Source organism: Buceros rhinoceros, unplaced genomic scaffold (assembly GCF_000710305.1).
Source record: "Buceros rhinoceros silvestris isolate BGI_N320 unplaced genomic scaffold, ASM71030v1 scaffold2065, whole genome shotgun sequence".
Lineage (NCBI taxonomy): Eukaryota > Metazoa > Chordata > Aves > Bucerotiformes > Bucerotidae > Buceros > Buceros rhinoceros.
The window spans coordinates 10,410-37,059 of NW_010410915.1; the positions used below are offsets into that span (position 1 = coordinate 10,410).

General features: G+C 36.7%; 1 protein-coding gene across 1 annotated transcript; it reads right to left on the reverse strand.

Annotated features, from left to right (window-relative positions):
• Positions 1-6,917: 6,917 nt before the first annotated feature.
• ABCD3 (ATP-binding cassette, sub-family D (ALD), member 3) lies at positions 6,918-23,615 on the reverse strand (the record flags this gene model as incomplete). Its single annotated transcript, XM_010135764.1, has 22 exons — positions 6,918-7,796; positions 8,547-8,603; positions 9,895-9,999; positions 10,436-10,555; positions 10,780-10,869; positions 10,971-11,036; positions 11,135-11,212; positions 11,616-11,679; positions 12,533-12,605; positions 12,682-12,770; positions 13,254-13,345; positions 13,425-13,522; positions 13,648-13,717; positions 14,152-14,221; positions 14,582-14,724; positions 15,936-15,992; positions 16,937-17,060; positions 17,677-17,774; positions 18,615-18,684; positions 19,573-19,661; positions 21,240-21,338; positions 23,513-23,615. Coding segments are annotated over 22 exons (1,933 nt in total), but the record flags the coding sequence as incomplete, so codon positions are not given.
• Between the last annotated feature and the right edge of the window lie 3,035 nt (positions 23,616-26,650).

Here is a 26,650-nt window from a genome sequence, read left to right on the forward strand (position 1 = left end):
CCCTGAACAGCCCCCGTCTCCCGTTTTGTCTGTGCTTCCCTCTGCCATGTTCTCCAGGGATCTTGGATTATAACACACCCTGTCTCGACCAGTTTCCAAGTGCTGCTGGAAATAAGATCCCAGTTAACATGCCAGTTGGTAGCAACAACTACTTATTTCCACAACAGTGTTAAAGCCTATGAAAAAACATTCTCTCTTCTCCTAACAAAGTTCTTGGAAAACTCAGAGTCAGGAGATTTTCACACTGAATGTTAAGCTTCTTCAGAGACTTTTTTTCCTCAGTATGCTCCAAACAGAAGGCAGATTCCTCTTGCTGCCCTTTTAGAGAAATAAACCGAGAACCTCAGAGAAGGGACTGAAGTCTTCTAGGAGCACTGGAAAACGTGTTATAAACGTGTAATAAGTTGAGCTGTAAATGCCCTGTAAAACCTATTGAATTACAAGCTATGTTTGGAACCATGATAACATGCTATCTGCCCAGTGACAAGGAAAAGAAAGGCAGCAGTAGGAATAGCCAGATGTGCTTTGAGTTCTGCTGAGCTTGGCTCAAAAACGCAACCCCAAAAAAGCCTTTTGAGGGAATGACCTTCCACTCTAGAGGCAGTGACAGGCACAAGATGTCACAACAGGTCCCAGCTGAGAGGCTGCTCTGCTGTGCCGAGTCTCTCAAGCAAGTTACTACTCTATACAACCGCCTTAGAGACAATAAAATAGACAGGGTACACAGGAACTACTACTGTCTATCAGACCCACCTACTCAAATACCTTCTATCCCACCAGCGTGATGCACCCAGTGCCTCAGGGGAAGTTTACAGAGGTAACACCCGAGGTACAAAGAGATTTTTGTGAACACTGAAGCACTAACTTCAAGCAGCCGTTCCAAAATTCTCTACTTGAGATTATTATAAATACAACTCTTCTAATAAAAAAATTCCTACTTTAATTTTTTTAATTATCTAGTTAGATTTTGAGGGTTTAAAAACAATGTCAATGTGTAGATTTGACCTCAGCCCTTAATTCTCAACTAAGCTCCAAAAAAACTGCTAATAGTTCCTGGCTTCCCAGAGAAGTCCTGTTGCAATATGTAAGATTGTATCTGAGTTTTAAGAAGCCTCCAGCACACGTGCCTTTCTTTTTAACCATTATTTTCCCAAATACACCAATTTATCAGCCCCTTTGTAGATATTCTATTATCTTCCAGTGTTTTACTGCCACATTAGCAGCATCTGACACAGTCGGGTTTACTCTCTTGCTTTTGTGCCAATACATTCCTGCAGTAGACTACCCCAATCAAGCACATAAATAAAGGTTAGCTTACTTCGGGGAAACATCTTCACACTACTTACCTCGTCACGATTCACGATTAAAATCAGTCAAATGGGATTTAGTGTCTGCTTGCACTAAACCACTAAGTATAAGGAAATGAAGGGTATATTTTGTTACACAGAAAAAAAATCTCTTCAATTGCATACATGAAATGTCTTTTCCAGAGCAGTACTCCCCAAACCCTCTATAATCAAGGTTAAAAAATTAGCTTTGATTTGTACCAAACTGTAGTTATGTTAATGCAGAAAACTTGCTCAGTCATGTAGGTGGAGTTCCCTATTTCTACCCGAGCAAACCCATCTCAGCAGTCTTATTTTTGTCTAGAAAGCATTGACATAATTTTTCCAATTCTGTTCTATTTTGGTGCAGCATCACATGTGGATACTACTTTTTTCCCCAGAATGACGGGGAGTGAGGAATAAGGATGTTGGTTTGCGAAGAAGCAGAGCGGGGAACAGGGCTGGGCAGTACGGCACAAGGGCTCCTTTTGCCGTTAAAAGCAATTGTATTGAATTTTTTGGTTCAGGCGTGCCAGAGGGCACCAAGAGTGAGGTTTCCAACCAGTGCAAGAGTGATTGCGAAGCCTGGTTTGTGAAAAACATATTCCACAGCAGTTCCCCTTCTATTTTAAAACGCCAGAGTCAATCCCCATGGAATTTCACTAGATGTTTAAGTATACTATTTCTATTTAAACTCAATCTGTCATATTTTTCAAATTACTCCCTTAAGACAGCTTCTGTCTATGAAGTTCCAGGCTACTTGTCACGTGGCTCTGCTTTTGCATACAAGGAAAGAAAGTGATGCAGCAGTTCAAAGATGGCTGAGTAACTTTGAAGGTAACATTTCTCTAAGGTTTTAACATCAAGGACAAATTGTTTTCATAGTAACTTGCCTTGGCTGTATTTCTCTTTCAAGATGAAACTGGTTTCATCTTCTGTTTGAATGCACACAACAGGGTGGGTTTCATCAGAATATATAAACAAATATATTATAGGAACCTGCGAGCCATTCATATTACTTTCTTCCCAGAATGAGGGGGAGTGAGGAATAAGGATGTCGGTTCGGTAACAAGCAGAGTGGGGAACAGGGCTGGGCAGTACGGCACAAGGAATCCTTTTGCTGTTACAAGCAATTGTATTGAATTTTTTGATTCAGACGTGCCAAAGGAGCCATTCAAAACTTCCAGGTGAAGTTTAAGGCATCATTAATAAAAATCTGACTATTCAGAGCACTACCAGGAGCCTGGAATCACAACGTGTGACGAGAACACCAACCAACCTCTTCTCAGAAGAGCTGGACATCAGTGATTTGTAGAACCAAGAAACCTCTTTCCACGCTCATGGAAAGGACTGGCACAAAGCAACTGCTATCTACACCTAATAAAGCAGCAAATATATTATACACAGAAATAAGTGTTTTGAACAGCAGCTTTATAAGCAGAAATTTGAACTTGCCGGCTGCTGATTTTCTTCTTGACAGATAAAAGTTGGGGTTTATTTTTTCTGTAAGATCAAAGTAACATTTTGTCCTGACTATTTTTCAGTTGGATTTCAGGTGATCATTATCACGGACATTTCTAAGGACATCTTATAGTATCCATGACAATTTTATATAAATTTTAATCACGGATTTTTAACTCCTATCTTGCTGATAGGCCGTCTTAGTGGGTTTTCTCCCACATTTCTAGACCACTTCAGAACATCAGGGATTAGGTAATGCACTAATACCTGTTGAGTGTGTAGAGACCCGAATCCTATGGAAGAATCACTAAATTAGTTCTTCCTCTCCAGTCCTAAGCCACAGGATATTTCTTCAGAGATTTAAGAAGCATGAAGATTGAATTCACTATTCTGCAGAATCATAAGAAATCGTTTAAGTTATCAATACTAGATGCAATTTAATTAAAAAGCCTGTCAAGTAAATGTAATGGTAGCACTTTATCGTGCTTCGCTTCCCACTGGTCGTCTTCTCTAGTATGCAGTACAGAGCTAATGAAGTGGCAACGCATCCAGAATTTTCTCATAGTACAAGTCACTTTCAAATGGTGCTGAAGTAATCCTGTATTTGGGCTGTCCAGCCAGGTTTGTCTACTCCATCTGTGCCACATTTGGGCAAGAAACATCCCCGCAACATACGTACTGGCTAGGATGTAGCTTGCACTGCCAGCTTTTCTCAGAAGAATTACACAGGTCAGAGGTAGTTTGGATTTTTGTGGGTGTTTCCTGCTTTTTTTCTTTTTCGTAAGAAAAATATATTCATTATGCAGTGAAGCATGCTTTGCGCTTGGGATGGAAGATGACAAGGTTCACAGTGGTGGTCTGTTCACCTTGCAGCTTATTCCAGTCTTGTGCTAGCGCTGTAGAATGCACCATCACCTCTGAAACAAACAGTCTTCCTCAAGGAAGCTTCATTTTTGCTGAGAGGGGATACCTGTCTGGAGCTTTAATAAACATTCTGAAATACTGGGCCAAAGCTACCGAACATCCTCAGAAGATGATGCATTGATCCTTGAAAAGGAGTTTGAATTTGTTGGCTCCGTGGTTTCAGTTTTACCGTTCCGGGAATTGGTGTTTTCCCTCTATATAAGGAAGAATTAAGGTGACAGGAATACAAACCAAGCATTTGAAGTGAACTGAGTAGCTGAGAGCCCAGGGCTGAACAAGTAAGAGTCTTCACAAAACTCTAAATATTAAGTATTAAACATCCCATCCATAGCACAGAAATTCCTTTTTTTTTTCTCTCCAGATCATCAGCTAAATTGAATGAAAGTTAGATTTTTAGACTGCATCCTTGGTTGAAGAATTTCCTTTCAAAGGGAGCTCTACCCTTTAAGAATGCTACACAACATACTTGTTACACAACTAATCTCAGCTGAGAGAAGGAAAAATTCATATAATTAGCATTAGAAAACACTGATCACAAGAGAAGACCCTTAAAATCAGTTCATTCAGGCGTACCACAACAAAGGAAAAACACTAAAAATCACAAATACAATAAAGGTGGAGAGTGATTATCCTGTACAAATATTAAGGAGCACTGAGAATTACTACACAAACTACTGATATTATGTTGATCCTATTCAGGCCTGCAAGCTTCTAAAAATCAATAAACTTGATGAAGTGGCCAGTGAACAAAAGAGAGAGAGGAGAGGTCAGAAACAGTGCAGACTTAGAACAGATTAATGCATCTATGATTCAGTTGCTCCAAGTACCTATCTTCAAGCTGAGTAAAGCACACGTTGAGCTGACCTCTGCTTTTTGTTAGGCCTACAATTGATTGGCCTCTCTGGCCGATTCCAGGGTGAATTTCAGACAGTACTATGAACTTTATCAGCTGAACACAAGTCAATCAGCTCATCAAGTAACTTGAGATTTCTTAACTATGCATTCATTGTATTGTCACAAAATTCCTAATCACATCATCAGGAGACATAAAAAGCCTAGACATATTTCATCTTTAGATTTATTATTATTTCAGAGGCACTTAATGTCTTACATTTATATAGCGCCACTTCCCCCTCCAAAGCATTTTACAGTATTTACATACAGGAATGTTTCCCACCACTGTTGAAATGCAGCCATTTGACACCAGTACCATCCTCAAAGCACCAACAGTTTGAGACTGAAAATACTCATCAGTACTTAGTCTTACAAAGATAGTTTGTAATTCCAATTTACAAACTTCCAACTTGTGCTATTAAAAAGACCTAACAACTAAAATACAGTATCACAGTGCAATTCAGCAACAGAACTGAGACTTGGATCATTTTCATTAGATTTTTTATAATCTTTCATTAGATCAAGTCTACCTCAAAATACTTTGATGTAAGGCCTTTTAAGAATGTCATTCTAAAACATAACTCCTTTTTATACTTTCTTTATACGTATCTCTTACGACCAAGCGCGGAAAGAGTGTTTTAATTTCCTTCCAGTATAATTAGAAACACTAAGTCCTGGCCCTAAGGAGATATTAGCATCCTCAGTTTCAATGAACTTCATGGCATCTAAAGGCAAACCTATTCCTCCTTGGTTATGGAGTTGGATTTTTAATTTCATTGGTTTTAGTTCTTAAAATAAATCTGGAATTTCTATTTAAGTATGCGATGTGTGGTTTTGCTTGTCAGTGTTAAAAATACATTGAAGTAGCCAAAGCTTACTACCCCACTGCAAAGCCTGCCCTAGTAACACGGATAATAGCAACTTTCTCCTCTTAGAGATGTCTTTTTATTTTGTCTCTCTAAAAGGCTACAAAAAAACTCTAAGAGAAGGAGTTGCATTTGTGCTGAGAACCTAAAACAAAACCACAAAAATACCCCACAACCTATCTGGCATCCCTATTTTCATGGTTACAATTGAAAAAAGAATACCAGCATGCTGCTACCTATGTTACAGCTGATGTGAGAATCTGACTGGACAGAAAAAAGTTAGTAAAATGAGATACCTATTTGCCTTCTTGTGGACCAAGCACAGAAATTTATTCTGGTACCTTATTCTCTTGAATTTGCTACTCTTCAGAGATGCTTTTTTAATTTTCATTGATGCATGATACTATGAACCTACTGGGTTCACGAGATTCTTACAGAAAGATAGCTGTTTGCATTTGAGTACTATGAAAGAACAGTAGCAGGTATGGGCAAGAGCTATGAAAAGATGAAAAATATTAACAGGTAGCAATTTCAACATGAAAGATGATGACTAACCAAACTGGGTAAAAATTAACATAAGTGCATTCAAATACCTATCCATTTTATAAAACTTTATCTAAACCCTTGATAAAAGTTGCACAGAGAATAAATTTATTGCATATTTCATGCATGCCTTCATGTAGTGCATTCCTACATTATATCTGATATGCAACACTAAAAAAAACTACTAGACCTTCACTGTACAATAGGTATCGTAAATTTTTGTTTGAAAGCCTAAAGAGCAATTCATTTCGACTTACACCTTCCTATTCCCTGATCACCTTGCTGCACTGATGTTTGTCAAAGTCGCAAAACAGCCGCGGCAATCATTTGTATGGGAAAAAACCAAACTATTAAATTGAACTATTTGAAGAGTGGTTTCTTCAACGAGATTTGGCAGCTGGAACAGGAAAAGCAGCAGAGACTAGAGATCTTCAGAGAACAGCAAGAATCATAAATTATTCTGGTGAATAATTTATATCAGAAATCCAGAAGCATCATGACAGGACAATAAATGTGAAGGATGAAAGCATCATTTTAGGCTTCACAGCCTAGAAGAGCAAAGAGGAAGTACCATTATCACTCGCTTTCAAACTCAGATCTGAAGCACAACTAAAACCATGAGGAAATCTGATTTTTTTTTTTTGAAGAGGGAGAAAAGGAGGAACTCAGAAAAAAGCAACCATTGTATTACAGAACTGAATACACACAGACAACAGTCTGATATTTCATGGATTACTGTTTTGATTCCACTCCAACCCCTACTGATCTCAAGACAAGACTGATTGGACCCACATTCTTTTTTCTGTTTCTACCTGAGGAAGCAATTCATTTCTTCAGAGCTGAAAACATGCACAAGATTGATTGATACCCCCTTCCTCACCCCAACCCCCACCCCCCCCTTTTTTTCTGTGGTCAGTCCTTTCCACCCTCAACCTCTTCTCAACTCTTCATTACCATAGAATTTTGCTGACAAAAAAAAAAAAGAGGGGGAAAAAAAAGGGGAAGGATGAAGCTCTTGCTAAATGGGGAAAGAATGGGATTGCTGAGCAGCAGAGAGAGAATTACATGGACAGAAAGATGTTAAAGAGAATCCAAAACCCAGCAAAGAACAAGCTTAATTTTTTTTTTTCAGCAGAAGGAATTAGTTTTGTCTTTTAGGTTCATCCATCCTTTATCAGTAAGGGTGTATTGGCTACATCACAAGGCTTGGTCAAGGAAAAGGCTCTTTCGTTTAACAGGGGACAAATCTGAAGATGGGAGAATGTCCTGCACCGTGTGAGAGAACTCAGAAATATGCATAGAACAGAGCAAAAATCCAAGACTGCTTTGCAGGAACAAGAGAGGTAGCAACCCTAATTTTAACAGGGCTTTTCACTGAAGGGAAAGAAGGTCTACAAAAGTCAAATCAGCTGATTTCAAATGGTTTGCATCCCAGGATGAATCAGGTTACACTGATTTAAGCCCAATTCAATTTAGGCAGGTTTTTAAACCACAAGAATAAGGACATTCTTAGTACATATCAATAATTAAACCAACATATACACAATTAGTAATATCCTACATAATAGTAAACACTTAACAGCTTGTTTTGGGTTATCCTAGTTAATTCGTTTAAAAAACAAGCTGAGTAGTTTTATTGTACAATGCCTGCCATTCTACACACTTTCAGTAATCATCAGTCTCTGCAGCAGCTCAGTTCATGACTTTAAGATCCAAATTCAACTGTGTCTTCAGTTATTTTCTTGAACTCGTAGTTTCCTCTGCCATCCATATGCAAGTAAAACTGTAATAAAAGAACATATTTATCAAGGTCTATAGACCACTGTGTCTATAAATGCCTAAATAAATTACACTTTGAAGTAGTTGTAATACAACATCTTAAATTCAGCTAGCCAGAGGGTAAGCTTCTCCCACCTCACGTTTCATTCAATTCACATGCCACTGGAAAAAAAGTTGAATTGGTTTTTTTTCCTGTCATCTAACAATCTGCTAACGGTCACACCTAGACTTAACACTGTCTTGGGGTGTCTGACAACGTACCTTAAGGCACATATTCATCCCTGTGTATTAATTCAGTAATTTTCCCCACACATACAGTCTGTCTCTATAAAAAGTAGTAATAAAAGTAAAACCTTAGTTTGGAAGACAAGAAGTCCATGTATTAGAGGTGGACCTTTTTTTTTTTTTAATGCATAGGTATATTAGGTATCTTGAAAGCAAAAACTCCTTGCTGTTTATTGGATTCTGGTTCAAGGGTTTTTATGAGGTTAAGAAAGACGACTTGAGTATCTAGCGAGCCTTTCAGACTTTTGAGGCTACCTTACAGATAAGGATTTTTGGTTACTCTTCTCTTTGTTAATTAGAACCACAAGAATATTTCAAATAGTGCAACTGGATTACAAATGTAAAACACCTTTTAAAAAACCACACCAGAACACGTAAAATAAGAACACCTTGAAATACGAAGTCAGTTTAACAGAAACAAGCCCCCTACTACCTACAGATACCCTTAGCAAAAGCAAAGGCTACATACCTCATGATGTTTCCAGAGTGACTTTCTGTGGGAGACAGTGAAGAGAGTGATGCCAACCTATATGAAGAAAATACATACAATAAAGCAGTTAATTTTTCTCATGGGTTAAGTGTTAATTACTTTTCAGCATGATTATCAGCTGAAGAGCTTAAGTTCAGCAATGCAAACTTCCAAACTCTATTGTTAACAGTATACATACGTAGCCTTAATACAAGATTTTCAGTAAAAAAAAGGCAGAAGAGATTTCTTTTTTAATTGATTTCACCATTCTTTTTCTCCTAAAGATTTGGCAAAACATAGAATGAACTGGGCAAAGGAGGTAAGGTAGGAGGAAAGTAAAACAACAACAATGTAAAGCGACAATTTAAAGGTGAATAATCTTCCTTTGTTTCCTTGCAACTCAAGTTAATTATGCATCCCTAAGAGTAGCAGCAATTAAAGGACAAAATGGCTCTGATAAAACAGGGTAACATTTTTTCTTTCTGCAAGGACAGCTTAACCAGAATTCTATTTTTCAGTAACAGGCATTAGCCACTTGGCAACAGTAACTCTAAAACAAAAGAACAAATGAACATTCAAGTTAACAGAACAACAAGTATATGCAAAACAGACAGGAAATTGTCAAGGTGTTGATATTAATGTAGTAAAATTACTTCAAGAAATAAATCCACTCTGCTGCAGAGTCCTCACCTAGTGCCAATCTACTACCACAGAAGTCTTGTTCCCACTTCAAGTTTCAAGCACATATTTGAGTGGATGCACAGCTTTGCTCCATTCCCATTCTGAGAATACTGCTACTCAATAATTAATGTTATTTCAATTCCATTCTTTCCCACGCTAGGGATATGAAATGGAATCATATTGATATTTCACATGGCACTGTGTAGAATCTGAAATGGTGGGTATAAGAGGGTAAGGAAAAAGAAAGTATATTTATATCATCATGTTTTTTCCTGGAGTGCTTGGCTTTTCTTATCTCAAAACAGATGGAAATGTTCATTTCCAGCCTTTCGCTTTTGTTGCCCTGGCCAAAAGAAATCTCTCAAACAACAAAGTATCAAATAATCTAAAAGTTTATCTTTACTTTACATTTTAAGAGTTTATCTGGAAAACTAAGGTTACTTAGCAGTTCATAAGAGTTCTTTGATACACAGAGGTCACACGTACATCTAAATCACCCTAAGACTACAGAACAATTATTGAATTCTCGTGTGCATAAAGGCTCCTTGTATGCTCTTCTAAATTTTTTTTTTTTAATCTGCACTAGGCCTAAGGAAAAGTGCACCTTGTATCTTTTTAAGTTTCCTCTTAACATAGACGGATATAATTCTAGAATCAAAGAGCTTACCTTTCTGCAGTGGCTGTAAATGTAGCCTTCTACATCAACACTAACAGCACTGGTGCACTCATCCAGAATAGCAAACTGGGGCTTGTGATAGAACAGCCTTGCCATCTGGAATGAAAACCAAAACGCTACTGTGGATACAGAACTACAACCAATAATGCAATGTTAGAAGTTAAACTAGAGAATTAGTGTCCAAAATTTACTGTGGCAATGACATTTCTTTTAAACTGGCACCCACTGAAGCCTGAAAATCAGAGCTGTACATTATCTTTTCTTTAAAAAAAAAAACAAAACCAACTGTTTTAGATCTTCTGTTTATACAACCAAAGTGTAAGGCATGGTAAAAGGTCAGTATTTCCTGTTAAGTTTTGACTACAATAAACACTATTTTAAGTTGTTTTCTCAGTATTCAGGTATTTCACATCTTGGGGTTTTTCTTCTAAGTAAAGTATTAATTTTTAGTTTTCAAAAATCGCTAACAACTCAGATTATGTTTTCAACATATGCCCTGTATTTGTCAAGTATTTATGCTTTTAAGACATACTGCCATTCTTTGTTTTTCTCCTCCGCTGAGTACATCCATCCAATCCTGAACACTGTCCCAGCCTCCTTCACGTTCCAAGATGTGACCCAGCTGGACATTATCCAAGTACTCCTTCAGCACCTTTTATTGAAACAGAAATGACAAACAGAGCTTAAGTGAACTTCACAAAGAAATGATTGAAAGGTTATAAAGGGTTCTACGCTGGTGTACTGACAATCCTGATAAATATTAAAAACAAACTAAATGTAGTATTTTTCATAGCAGATTCAGCATTTTTAAATCTGAAGCATTACTCATCTTAAGCGAGACAAAGGATTAAGGGTTAATGAACTCATTCTCATTACCTGGTCAGAAATCCCTTTCTTTCTCTGATCTTCTAAAGTATCTGGATATATAACTTGATCTCTGAGTGTTCCAAGAGTCATATAGGGTCTCTGAGATACAGTCAGAGACAAAGAAGTAAGTCAAACATTTCTAAACATAGTCAGAAGTAGGAAGAAAGAATACTGCTGTCAGTTAAAGTACTTTGCCTCACCTGGGGAACATAGAACAACTTTCCTCTAACAGGTTTTGTTAAACGTCCACCAAACAAAGGCCACAACTGCAACAAAAAAAAAAAGGTTTAAATTTGACCAAAAAAAAGTCCAATTACAACAGTGCATTGGATTCTTCCCCACGTATTTTAAAAAGTTCCCTTACCTCACCAAGAACACGAAAAAGCGAGCTCTTTCCACACCCATTTGGCCCACAAATCAGAACATTTGCACCAGATCGAACCTAAAAATGCAAAGCCAACACGTTAAAACGGTAGCGAGAAAGTATTGCTGAAAGCCTCTACAAACACTAAGACAAGCTGGTATCCTCATAGGCCTGTACTTTCTGACATTACACTAAGTAATTTCCACCAATCATTTATTTTCTTCCCCAACTAGTTTAGCACCAAAACTGCAACTCGAAGAAAACACATTTGCTACAATAAAAACATTTTGGGGGAAAATAGTTTGCTGACTGTTTATTTTTAAACTAACATGATGATTAATTTTGTTCGGATTTACGCATACCATATAAGCACCATTCCATTTGTTGGCACATTTTTTATAAATCAGATTACCTCTGAAATTATCATCTCTACTTTAAAATTTTATATGAATATTGTTTTCTGTGATATTGAAAAACTTACCTCAAAGTTAAGGTCTTGAATCAAAACATCTCCATTAGGTGTCACCAACGGGACATGATCAAACCTGTTTGTATTGCAACATTTAAAAAAAAAAAAAAAAAAAGAGAGAGCAGTTGCCTAAAAGCAGCTAAAAAGAAAAAGCATGCTGCTCCGAGATTTAAGGAATACAGCAAGACTTCATTCAATACCGTTCTAGTTACAACTATTAACAGCTAAGGAAGTTCTTGAACCAAACATGGTACCTTAGCATTTAACATCCACAGATTTTTCTTTTCTCCCTTCACATACTTGTTTTCTGAATCCTTCTAAGCCTCTGGACTCAAAACATCTTGTGCAAAACATCTGTTTGTTTTCCACGTTGACCAGACTGAGGCTATTTAATTTCTTTACTGGCTTTGTTGTACGCCTTTAAGTAGTACTGCTATGTCAATACCATGTTCCTCAGACCACAAAGAACTGAGGAGCTGATTGCTTCTCGAGTACATCAGTGAACTGTCCAAGCATGCAGAAATACCAGCAAATATTCTGAAACTGAGTATGGACTTGCCCAATTTTCACATCTGAATTATATCATGGAATAAAATCTGTAGCCAACGTATTTCTAAGAAGAAATTTGATAAAAGTGTTAACAAAATGCTCTGAGAGGTCATATTCCGAAGGACAGCAGGAAAGATTACCAAAAAGGCTAAGTCCAAACAGCATATTTTGTCCTCTGCTAACATGAGAGAACAAGGATTGGCTTATAGAATAGAAATGCTGAAGGGGAGTGAGGGGGAATTATTTGCAAATAAACTATAGTACAACAGCAATTGCATACTGTAATAGTGTATTAAAACCTCCATTCATAGTGATAGAGGGAAGTACTTAAAAGCCAGGCTACATTAAAAATAATTATTGTGGAAGCTTTATAAACATACTTGATAAGGTTATCGGTGTTGATAATTTCTCCAGATCCAGGTATCAAAGGCAAAACTTGCTTTTTATCTGCATCTTAAATTAAGAAAAAGGTATTAGACACTGGAACACTACACAAAGATGCATATATCACATTTTATGTCACATCTACCTTTTTCTTGTGTTACCATAGTACGCTGATATTTGCCACTATTCAAGTCCTTCAGAACCTGCATTAATTCTGTAATTCGAGCTGTGAAACTAAAAAAAAACCCTGTAAGTTATTAATCTTTACAAGTTTTAGAAATCCATAGAAACTCTAATTAGTATTCTGTTCAAATGACAAAGTTATTCCATCCAGCACCGAAGCTGAATGTGTACATTTTAGACATGCACTGAGGTTGCTCAATATTCACAATATTATTGTCAAATATCTGATACCTTTTCTTCTTAAGACATTTGGTAAATAATCGATACATAATTCATTTATGAGCATTTGACAATGTCTTTTCAATTAAACACTCAAACTGTATGCTGCTACTATTCAGATATGAAATTAGAGTGGACATAATTAGCACATCTTCAGATATGTTTTCAGCATAAAATGTTTTTAATTTCTAGATTTTTAGGGTGAGCAATAAGCAAAGTACATAAGCTCATTTTAAACCTACAGTCAGTTTCTTAAAATGAGACACAGCAACAACATAAAGAAAGATTACTTTAAGCAAGTGCTATTAAGCTTACCCAGCCAATCTTGTCATTTCACGGCCTGCTAGGACTATTCTGCCCAGAGCTTGAGACATTCTCAGCAACATTCTTCCACTTTGATAGTAATCCTAGAGTAGAAGAAAGTTCCTTTACGTGGACTAAAATAATTTAAATTCAGGAAATTGTTTTTAATTGTGTTCTATTTACCTCCAGAAGTTCTGCATGAGTGCTATTCTGATGGCGAGGGTCAGCCAGGTTCAAAAACGGACGACTAACAACTAGGTAACCAACCACAGTAGCAAGGTCTGCAGTTTAAGAGTAAATGTTAAGCTACGCATTAATTAAAGCAATAAGAAAACAAAGAGAATTCTCATGTAAAAAGTTTAGCACTTTATTTACAGCAACGCATTAGCACTGGACAAACACTTACATTTGGCAATGATAGTATCAATGAAACCCATAGAGAACCGGAACAGGATGAAATTGTGCAAGTGTTCCACCTGGTAAGTTAAAGTAGCAAAAAGGTCAAACTATATCAGTACCCGTTTTACTATCTTTTATTATTTCACATACTTCTGATTCCAAAGAGTTAATTTTCAATAAGTCAGAGACACCTCAACATGTCTGTACCTGTGACAAGCACTACATAAGTGTCCCGGCTGGTAAAGGCTTGCACTCTAGATCAAAACAATCTACACTTGAAACCAAGCAGTGAGAGAATAGTAATTGTGGTGGGTAAGAAGGAAGGAAGTGGCAAGAGAAAGACCATTCTATGAGAAACTTGTGTTCTGCTTACAGCCTATTAATTTATTTTTAAACTTAATGAGTGTAGCACCCTAAACATCAATTCAATTTACATTAATATATGTCAAGAATCACCACGATAAAACTAAAGTTTTGCTTAAAATGTTTTAAAAGAGAAAAGAAGCCTTACCAGTTTGCGGAAGGTTTTGTGAATAGTCTGTTTTTCTCTCAAGTTTCCATTATAAAAAGCAATTTCTTCACTAAAAAAAAACCCAAACAACCAAAGAATACAACCTCATTTTGTTAAAACACAGTCTTTGAAAATACCATCCATAAAACACAGGAATACAACTCTTTCAGTTCCCTTATGAAATAAGAGTTTGTACTTTTTCACAACAGTAGAACAAAAGCTTATTATATCCCAGCTCAGCTACAGTTTGCCTTTTGAATTACAAATACGATGCACATACAAATTTAATAAATTAAAGTTTGCATAAAGATCCAAACTTTGCTCAGAACTGATAGCATCAGACTTCCCAAATACATTTTAACATACAGCTTCCATTTATACCACAGTACTACTTTGTCACTTATTTCTTGCCATCCAAGTAAATCTATACCTGTTTGTAATAAGCCGTGAGTTGACATATCTGTACTCCCCTTCATATTTTTGTTCTATAATAGTCATCTTGCCAATTGGTCTTCTTAAACGTGTAAGGAAAAACCCTGAAATAATTAAGTATGCCATCATGCTAGCTGGACCCTGTGAATATCAAAAAAAGAATAACAGCTTACCATCTAGATGGTCTCAAACTGCAACATCTATATCCAAAATGCCCAGGAAGCACAAACCCCTTGATTCTCACCTTCCGTGTGTCTACGTTACCCATTCAATTATTCTTGCAATTCCCATCATGTCCCTTTCTTTTGTGGTGTAGACACTGGTTTACTAATTTTACTAATTCTCTGTTCCCAGATGCCCTTCCCATCCCTGTTTTTATCATCACCCAGTGTGATGTCCATGTCCTAGCTGATTTAATTTCATAATTTTCTGGTGCTTTCTTAATTCCTCTCCTTCTTTTCTACCTACTTCTTTGTATCTGTATTTGCTACATTGTGACAGCAGTCAATATTTCAACCCCGATCCTTTCTTTGATCCATAAATCTCCAACACATTTCCTGCTTCTCTCAAGAAGTCCTGGTAGGGATCTCCTACTGTTCTTGGTCTTAAGCTTCAATAGACGAGGGCTCCCAAACAGCACGCTTTATTACTGAACTGTGGCACAACATAAAATTAAAGGCGTAAACTGAATTTCAGTAAAACGTCTGTAATAACTAATATCTGTAAAAACTAAGCATTACAGAGAGAAAGAAAAGACACCTGAGACTGGAAAAGTTACCTGGGTATCAACTAAGCCTTACTACAGTCTGTTTCAACAAAACCTAAATTGTGTTCCAGAGCTGCCACTTGTCAAACCCTGAATATTTTTGATATTGCATCATTTAACTAAGCTGAAGAATTATTTCTGGAATGATTCGGGTTATTGGGGGTGCAATATATAATATTCATATGGCTCAGTGCCAGGAAAAGCTCCCCTTTACAGAGGCTACAAAGAAACAAAAAAACCTTATTTTCTCCATTAAATGGAAGTCACAGAGGATATAAACAGCCAGAACGGTACTGTACTAAATGAGATTCCCAAGTAACTGCTAGAAGAAAGTAAAGAACTTTGTTTCTTCAAATCATTGATTGAATGCCTGCAGATTCTGGTTTTTATTTTGCCTGCCCCAAGACAGAGAGCACTAAAGCATACAAAACATTAAGTGTAAAAGTGTATTTTCAGTACATCCCTTCAAACAACATATGAATCTATAATTAACATCTAGAGTTTTCCTCAGACTCCAAACAGCTAAAAGGCTATAATCGAAGAAAGGAAAATTTGCTTATAATGCTAAAAATACCACTCAAGTTACCTGAGCTCCTATTGCACTTGTTAGCTTGAAGATATACAAAACTATATCCAAGAAGGGCTATAAGAGAAGCATAGAAAATAAGCATTAGAACACCAACATAAAACAAACATAAAATAGTCCAGATACCACCACCGAGGCCAAGAATAGTTACTGCTCTGCATTAAGAGTAAAATACTGATTAACATGTTTAGCAGACTACATCACATGACATTTTCCTGAAAACACCACTCAAGAATTGAACATAAAAGCATCATAATCTTCAAATAAAGTAAATATTGTATATAAAAAAGTACTTCACTATTTTAGGTCTGCAATAATACCCTGCTCACTAAGCAAAGCCAGACTATGCCCCATGATTACTTAAAATAATTGTGACATTCTGAGCAGAAGGACAATGATGTACAGTTGGTTATCTACCTGATAGAAACAATATTCCAATTTGAAGCATCCTATTCCATACACTGCCTCAAAGCTAGCACAGCTGAACTACAGGTTTTATAACCAGAAGTTTTTTAACACATCAACTTGTGTTTTGCTTTATACTTCTGCTTGTATAAACGTAGCATCAAAAGAAATTCAGTCTAAAAATTCAAACGGTATTCTACTTCCTTACCTAAACCCCCTAAAATCTACACTGGAAACAGCAGGAAATGCGTATTCAACCACATCTCCCTACTTAAAATAATATTTCCATGTCACCAGAAGCTAACTATCGCTTTTCCTCTGAAACCTAACTAGCTGAGAAAACATAACCATCACTGTTCAACTGCAAAAAAAAGCAGTAAGTTCTTTAAAAGAAAATTTAATGAAAATTGTAACAACCACAACAGTGCTTTAGCAGAGGTCATGAAAACCACAAACAGTGTGAAAGGATATATCATCATAAACATTCTTTTTAGCACCATACTCCAACACATAAATGCAAGCAATTGTTTTGAGCTCTGACATCACATCCTAAACATCCGCAGCTATTACTCAAAGTTCTGTCTGAAAAGACTTACCTTGCTCAGGTTTGAGTATAGGTCCACTACACTGTTACAGAATTTTTCCACATCCTGTGTAAGGAGCTGATCTGGGTTAGCTATTCTGTTGTCCAGGTTTCCCATTTTGTAGTACGTATAAGCTCTGGAACAAAACAATAGCTAAGTGGCAGAAATAAATTCACTACCTGGATCTCAAACATTTGGAACTCTCCTCCTTCATACAACAGAGATGGAAAGTAGTGAAAACATTAAACGACTGTATGCCACATTAAATCCTGCAGAACTGTTTAGGCTCTAGGATGTCTTAGCTGAAGCTCAGGTCCATGTTCCTCTACGCACTGCTGCTGCAGTTAAGTTAGAAAACCCTCACAAACTCTGCATCAGTGCTCCTGAAAACCAAAATTCAGTGCAGAAGGACACAAGCAGCTACTCATGTTTGTGCATCCAATTCAGTCTGCAGGATTATCAGCACTATACGAAAGCAACTGAAGCGTTTTGGAAGCTGACCCAGTAATGGAAGCAGTATAGTGCTTTTTTTTTTTCTGTTTCCAACTGAGCCAATTTTGCTGTCTATATCTGTGTCAAATATAACATGGATAAGCCACTCACCCTTAACCGCAACCAAAAGCCTCTTCTAAACAGCATACCTAACCTATTAAGCACCTTGCTACTTTACTACAATGTACTTAGAATGATTTGGTTTTATTTTAATACATTTAGTTTTTAAAACCTTTAGGCATTAACAAGGTGTTACTTACTTAAGATATTCCTCATAGAGGTATCTGGTAAGCCTTACTCGGAAGCAAAGTTTTAATTCATTTAGACCGTACTTCAGGAAGTTATTCACTAAAGAGATCTAAAATAAGAGACAGTATTTCAATATTTAGCTAACAAGATTTAATATACTTGGATCAATTTGCAGCATAAATTGTGCAAACACTTTAGAACAGGTGAATTCTTCCCCTGAAGTCAAAAATACTCTTAACATATGTAAGACCAATCATATAGTGTCTGCAGGACCACTGATTAGGTTTCTGTCTGCATTCTTGAAAACTCCAATTTCCAGTGGATAGCACCACATCAAAAGATTTAATATAAAACTGTGTTCATATAGCGTATCTTCACTTATTCTGATACGCACTAAAAAAGAGCCACCATTTGACTTAGAAAAGGCCACTACCTTAAACTGATCAATCTGTTGTAAACCAGATTGGGTAGTAACAATTATTTCTATCTGGTGCAGGTCAGATGTTGACAAGCTGAAGGAAAGTTAAAGGGTGGAAAAAACACAACAAATCTCAGAAGAGGCTATAAGAAATATAAAAATTAAAGACCAAAAAGAAATCTTAATCTTAAATGGTGTCAAAAGTATTGCAGACCTACAATGCTAAAACATCATCCAATCCGTAAGATGTTAGTATGCAGTATTACAGATGGCAGGTTAAGCGATCAGTCAAAATTGAATCAACAAAACCGATCTGAAAATTGAACATAATAGTTGCAATCAATAAGGAAACACGCTGATAAAGTCTTGCGAATACTAAAGCCATAAAATGAAATGTGTCTTAATACAGACCTGCATGTAAAACAACTGATGTCCATGGGTTTTAAGACATTCATTTGAGATGTCTTCCTAATTCTTTATCTACATTTAAAATATGTTCTACTGAAAGTCCAGCACAAGAAAAGCACTTACAGCAGGCATTGCAGCGATGAAGTTAAACAAGTATTTCTTGAAATCTTTTCTGCTGCGGCCAATGATAGCACTGTAAATGACCATCAGCTAAGAGTTAGTTACAAGAGAAACAAGTATAAACTAGCATGTCTTAAGTGGATAATTCTCAGTGGGCCACAAGGACAAAAAACCATTGTGGATATCCGTAGTATCAAATATGACAGACTTCTGTCAGTTAGGTGGTAAATGACCGACTAAGCAATTATCTCCCTTGTGCTCCTGAAGAAACTGCATTAATGGCTCTGAAAATCATGGTCCCACCAGTTCCTTTCCTTGTTTGCTTTCACAGATTCTCACAAGACAGAAACAGCAGTCCCTCTATTCTACATAGCACTGAAAGTCTCTCCTGAAATACATCATCATTTTGAATTCACACTTTAAGACAAATTCTGACTTGCTTCAATTAGCAACAAAAGCAACAAGAATAATCACAGGTCTAGAAAACATTTACCAAAACAGTTAAGACTGAAAGAATTGTGTTTACCGATCTGAAGAGCAAACAGCTCAGTTTGAAGTAACTCAGGAAGAACTAACAGTCCTAATACCCAAGCAACACGTCTGAGCCTATGACAGAGAACTACAATGCCCCTATTCTGAACTACCCTCTTGGACTTTCAGGTCAACAAAAGATTCAGAGTCTTCAGAGCACAGAATGCCACCAAAAGAATGGAAAAATCATTTAATAAGTAAATTTTGGTTAAACAAAAATAAAATTGAGTCCAACAGCAGAAAAATGGTTGTTTAAAAACTATTTTTCTTTAAAAATATATAGGGGTCCCCTCCTCCCCAAATTGCAACTATGTCAGTTTTCCAACTGTCTTAGGTAAACAAGCTATAAAATGTCTGAATGTGTTCTGACAGACTACCTTCCCTGTTAAACACAAGAAAGAATGTTTAAAAATAAAAAGTTTACAGATACCTTTCAATGACTGTTCCATTTTGAATCATCCAAATATCACAATATGTGCGGACCACCAGCATCACAGCAATAAGCAGCAAATATCCTGACTAGTACAAAACCAGAAGTGTAACAGTTAAAGAATGCATAAAATTCACTATTTTTTCTAGTAAGTGGTCCAGCTGTATCTAGCAGCAAGGTATGAACTAGCTGCCCTCAGCCAATGTAGTATTTTATTACTTTACAGGAAACACATTGCCATACAATATTTTTAATAAAATACTGATTATATATTTATGGTGAAAATTTGTCTTTTAAATAGCTGTATTTGATTGATACATATGCTGGATACATCTCTTAAGACAGGATTGCAGAGATAAAGAAGGTACTGCTATTCGGAGACACCTCTCTGCCACAAGCACAGGGTCACATAGGTTGCAAGGGACATCTGAAAGTTACCTACTCCAAACCCCCAATCAAAACAGGGCCACTAGTACCCAGTTACTAGTCAAGACCTTAAACCATTGATCAAAAACCTTTAAGCCCAACAGTCCAGCCAGTTTTCCATCCACCTCACTGTTCACTTATCCAGCCAATTCAGCGTGCCTATCAGGGTACTAAGGAAAACCTTAGTCTCAAGCTCTCACTAAAAATCAAAGTATTCAACATCCTCTGTTCTTCCTTTACCCACACAGCCAGTCATCTCATCACTGAAAGCAATCAGGTTAGAAAGGTATTATCTGCCATTTGTAAACCCAGGCTGCTGTTTGCAATCACCCTTTTGTCCTTCACGTGGCTCGAATTAGCTTCCAGGAAGATTTGCTCACAGCCTTACTAGTAATATGGTGACTCAATAGTCTGTAGCTTCCAGTATACATGTTTCCGAAGATGGGAGTGATGTTTGGGTTTTTTGGGGATCAGTAACCTCTTCTGAAGGCCATGATCTTTTGAGGATGATGGAGGCCAGCTCTGTCAGCACTCTCAGAGGCACTCCCATCCATGGTTCCACCTTGCATGTACTTCCTCTTTGTGAATGAGCTGCTGAAGGTCCCTCTTCATCTAGGCTAGCTGGCTGTCATGCTTGTTCTACATTCTGTACATTGGAATTCATTGCTCATGCCTGACATACAATGAAGTTCTAATATACTACAGTCCATGACTTAATTCTGAGCTCAACTAACGCTCTTTAAAAAAACCTTGAGTGTTCTGCAAAGCATGAGAAAGATGCCGAGCTAAATTCTTGCTAAATTCTAGTCTGCATAGCTTTCCTGAAATGATGCTAACATACTTTTTGACAATTTCACTTTTTAATAAGAGTCGGCCCAGATATAAGCTACAAAAGCAAAATTATGGATGAACAGCATGCTATTTAAAGACAGAAAGCATTTGCACAGAGAAGTGCAAATCAAATCAAGCAAAACCTGGATGACCTTTTAAAAGATACGCTACAGACAGTAATTATTAGCTGACAGTTAACAGTTTATCTTGTAACTGGAACCACTTTAGTGATCTAACAACTAAACATACATGTAGATTTTTATATTCATATGTTGCTATTTTAAAACATGTACTACAATTTAGTTCTATTCAAGTGAAGTCTATGCTTTTTTTAAAATTCTAATATATTTACAAAATAAAAATAGACTTTGAAAATGCTCCTTTTATTTCCTACAGCAAGCAATGCTTACCTCTTTACAAAGTGTTCTAGGGACCATTATTTTCAGGATTCGACATATTCTTGCAACAAACACTCTGTCCACCACTGCTCGCTCCTTCTTTCCCTCTTTCTGTTGCACACAGAACAAGCAAAAGTGAGAAAAGTAAGGTTTTTCTGGTAATGTGTTATTTAAATGTTGATGTGATATTTTCCCTATCCAGATTATTTACAGCCACCTTCCTTCTGCACCATTGGAAATATCTCCCTCCAATTTAAGAGCTGCTCACACAAGTTAAATGAAAGAATCAGGATTTCTGTTATCTGTGAAAGCATACACTAAGTAAGAGAACTAATCTATCAAAACAAATTGCAATAGGAAGTAGCTGTCATGATACATGTTCCATCCCTTGTCTAGGCCATCAATGGTTTATGCTCCTTTGGGCTTGTACAGCTCAAACTTGCTTCAAGTGAAACTAGAATTTGTTATTCCTTTACTTCTAAAAAACAGTTCACCACACTTGCAGTGAGCTGAATCTACCATGCTCAAAAGCCCTCCTATATCCAAACACCTTTTATTTGGGTCAGTTGCCTTTGTTCACTCTGTATAACCCTATCTTCTGTCCTGACAATACTTTTTAACAAGCTAATGGTTCAGGTGTCTTTTCTTTCTTTCCTTTGACAGCTGTGACATAAGGATTCAGACCTCAAAACAGACTACAAGGGCGCACATGTGTACTTAAAACAAGTCCTGTCTAATCAACCTAATCCTACTATCTTTGCTACCCAAGATTCACATGAAGCCCAAGTTATCAATGTCTATAGCAATACTACAACGTACTCAGACCCGAAACCTGAAAGAAAAAGCTAGGAAGACAGGATAGGGAAGACAAAGAAAGTAGCCTGTGAATCTCCATTACTGAACTCAGACAATCCTATTAAGCACTCTTTCTTCCCCCACCAAGGATGATTAAACTACAGAAACTTGCACGAAGAGCCCAAGTTAATCTCTTCACTTACCGTTTACATATGCAATGTGATGGGCAACAAATGCAAGCTCTGAGCCCCAGCAAACTCAAATATACTACGAATGCTCTGTGAATAAGCCTACACTTGTTTTTCATCAACCATAGTCCTGCCCTTTTCAAAAAAACTAAGCGAACGCAAACTATGGATACAAATTCTAGCCAGATAAGATGCTATATGGTAGATGATAAAAATATTTTAATTAAGTATTATTTACACAAAAACCCAAGCAATGCCAGTAATTGAAGGCTACTGCCCAGGCCTAATGAAGACTACATGTTATTGTATTTTTCATTTCTGTTAGAGAAAACAATGTTTGATGCATGAAATTCCTAGGAGTATGTGACTAAACATATTTGATACTTGAGCTGAACCTATTCTTCCTCCCTATTCATTTTTCCCCATTTCTACTGCTGTATTGCACTTACATTAATTCTAATATCTTCTTTCCCAGAGGTTCTTTTCTTTAGATTGTTAATTCCTCATTCAGGATAATTATAGCCAAGATGGGTAGGAATAAGAGAAAGCTAGTTAAGATTTTTACAAATAGGTATAGCTATGCAAAATACAAACGTTTATGGCAGATAGCACAGTCAAGGTCTGGCTAGGAGCTAACAGGATACTTGCATACACCTTTGTATTTATCCAGTGCAAGCTCTCCCTTAAGTTTTCAGCAAAGATGGAAGCACACGGAATAGTTATCCATTCATATCCTCATATGACCCAGTATTTCTAATCATGAGCTCTGCCCTTTGGGCTAACTACCATATTCTATCTGAACAGGAAACAAAAAAGTTTGACTTCAACGGACATAATAATTACTTCATTTGAAAAGGATATAACAGAGACACAAAAGACCAGGGAAATGCCAAACCTCCTACCAGAAGTTTAAAGTACTTAAACGTCAGAATTGTCCTCACCTTGTTCCATACTTTTTTCTTTTAAATAGAAAGCAAATACCACTCATATCAAATTTACAGGCAGCTGTTTGTTGCTACGCACATGGCCAAGCTTACAACACTAGTCCTTAAACATTCATCAGGCAAAGAGATGAGAAAGTTCATGGCACACTTCGAGCATATATTATGCAGCCAAACACCAGCCACATGTGATTAACATGATTCTTCCATTTGTTTCACCAGTGCAAGTCTGAAAGTATCATTCAAACCACCTTTGCAGCATAGGCATCATTCTGCCCAAAATAAAACCACAATTACAGGACTTGAAGTGTTATTTAAGATTATAAAACTATTAAAATATATTACATGAAGAAAGAATTACCTCATTGTTCTGTAATGCTTGTTTGCCACTTCTTTTACTGTAGAGGAAGAAAAAAAGTATTTTACTTATTATTAACACACATTTTTCTATCTTGATCTCTACACTGCAGAGACAAAAAGGAAAGCTTGGGATTCTATCTCCATCTATTTCTCTCAGAGCAGTACAGTATTTTCACAGCAGTGGTACCTTTCGTGGCAAATTTATGTGCTATTTATGCACAATTTCAATGAAACCTTACTCCTTTCATCATTTAGTTTCACGTAGAGGAACCAGGTCTCCCTCCTTCATCTCCAAGTTTTGCTTTACCTTGGCTTTTGTATCATGAATTCTTAAGCGATTTTATGTTTTTCACATATGCTTTGCAAGTATGACTACATGGTTCCACTGACCACAAATTAAACATACATGAATGCAGATTCAGCAGTCTAAGCAATCCAGCTTTGAAATTTTGCACTACCTACATAAGCCAAATAGATTTGTTTTGCATTATAGTTGACTTTCAAATAACACATTTTACTATATATAAGGATTATTTGTTCATAAACACGTGCTGCAGGGTTAAAAAAAAGTCAGATCCTGGGAAACAAAGCTTCTGCAAAGGTGTGCATTGGAAGGGGAGCTAGTTTTTATTCTGTCCTTTTTCCTTTCCCTGCAATTTACAGAACAGTTAGTATTTATCAACTAGTGCTAAACGAACATTCAGAAGTACAATGCTATTCTTCCTCTCCTAAAGGCAAGCCAACATACTGTCTTCCTTTCTGAACACTGACGTGTCAGAAAAGTACATGAAGCTGTTGGGAGATCTTAGGCATTTATGTAGTTTAATGTAGTTTAAAAGGGACAGGTAACCATGCTAAATTGTAGCCTACCATTTCTCAACCATCCTATTAAAACATTGAGAGCAGGTGGCCTTAAAACTACAATATTCATACCCATTCAAGACAGCACCTAGGAAATTACAGGGAAGCAGAAATTATGAGAGGCATTGCTTCTTTTGTCTACAACATCAAAACAACTGCTGACTGACACACAACCAGTTAACCCCAACTTTGTCAATAGCATCATTTCACACTTGTGCTCTAAAGCTCTGCAAAGAAAGTATCTAGGATGAAACCATTTCCATTTTCACTTACGATAATTAGAGAGATCTGTGAATGTCACTGACCAATGAAGAGCAATAATTACTATGGCAGGAAGAGGCAAGTTAGCAAAAGACTATGAGAAAAGAAGGGAAGGAAGAGACCATGAAAGTGAGAAGGGAGAGTTGCCAGTTTAACAAGAAATTAAAGGTAATGGTGAGACTGAAGCCTGAGGAGAAGATAAAAATCTTGTAAGACTACTTGTGCAAAAGACAGAACAAAGAACACTAAAGGAAGCAGAGGGCAGACTGGGGGAGAAATAAGTTAGTAAAAGTTCAGAGAAGATATAACAATAAGGTCACAATGGTAGTCTGTGGAAAAGGTAACAGTGTGCAAAGTCTAAGAATCAAACTAGTTAGTGACGTAGGAGCGATGTATTGCTCGTACAAAAAAACTTCTCAATACATTGTCTTTTTTCAAAGTACAAAAGATTGACCTAGTTTTTTAAAATGTGTCCTTGAGCATGGATTAGTCTAATCACATCTGGTCTGGGACTACAAGAAAAGTAGTATTCTTAGGTATGAATAACTTGCTATCAAACTACGTGGGTATTTCCCTAGATGATTCATGACTTGCCGTAATACAAAATGAAGTATGCTGCTCTTCCAGATATGCTATAATAATTGCTAGATTCGCTGCTTCAATGTTTGAAGTAACAACACTCATAATATACAATTATTAGAGCTTTAAAAGGACCAGAAGTGAATACATTAAAATAGTAAGACATTAAGGAGATGATGCCCAGAATTACTCTGGCAGTTGAGTATCTTTGATGTATTCATTCACACATTTTTTTCCTGCAGTAGCTGTTAAAAGAAATTCAGCAGTTGAAACTGATTTTCCATTAAAGAAAAAGGACTGTTCAGAAATAGTGATCTTGCATTTAATTGTCAAATCATATTTAATGAGAATTTATAAAGTTTAACAAAAATGATTTGTAAATTCAAAACCTAATAAAAAAGCTTTAACAGTATTTCATTCTCTCTTTCTAAAGAAATCATGCAAGCTAAAAACAAGACTAACACTTCATTAAGAAAGGAATCTTATATATGAAGTATGGATTATCTAGAAGCAAAAAAATAAATCTGGCTACATAGCTCTAAAAACATTGCTTTTGCTATTAAAAAAACCAAAAAACATTGGTATTTTAACAAGTAAAAACATTTTATTTGCAACAAAAGACTGTGTCACAGTTCTGCCTGAAATAAAACTTCCACAAGCTGATTACTGCAGAACTTTTCCTTCTCAGAGCAATTTTTCTCAGTCTGACACCTACTGGCACTACCTGACACTTTATACTCTTGTAGGGCAATTGTATTTTTTGTCACAAAAAAATTGTGAGAATTGTGGTTGCATTCTCATTGAATTCAAGGACTAAATAACACCCTCAATTCATCAGCAAGAATACAGCAAGACTATCTGGTTACAGCAGAGAGCTCCAACATTTGGAATTGGGTCAAGCTCTCTGTTAACCCAGACCTCTCATTTACTTACTGCTGGAGCATCACGAGCCTGATCAGCGAAGGAAGGTAAGTGCTACAGGCTGTCCAAATTCTCTGCTGCAAATAAACCCTCTGATATAAGGGCCATCGTTGAGCAGCACAGTATAAGCAGTGCTTGAAAGAGAAAAGGTTGCCTTTTACTGCAATTTAAAAACTCTGCAAGTTTCATCTACTTCACATGACCATTTATGATAACAAAATATAAAGATCAGCAGGAGTTTAATCTACATCAATTTTCACCGTGTTTCCTCTGACTGCTACCTTCATGCTGAATAAAATAATTCTTTCACAATGATCCTCTATGTTCAGTGTTTCAAGTCAGACTCAAATCAAAGTAACACTTCAGTGACTGCAATACATGAAAAAGCCACATGAAATACATGAAAAGCCACTTAACTACAGCAATGTCTTAGTATTCCCTAGGGTAACCTTGATAAGGGGTGTCTACGATCAGTTTTGGATCCCCAGTACAAAAAAAATATTGATAAACTTGAGCA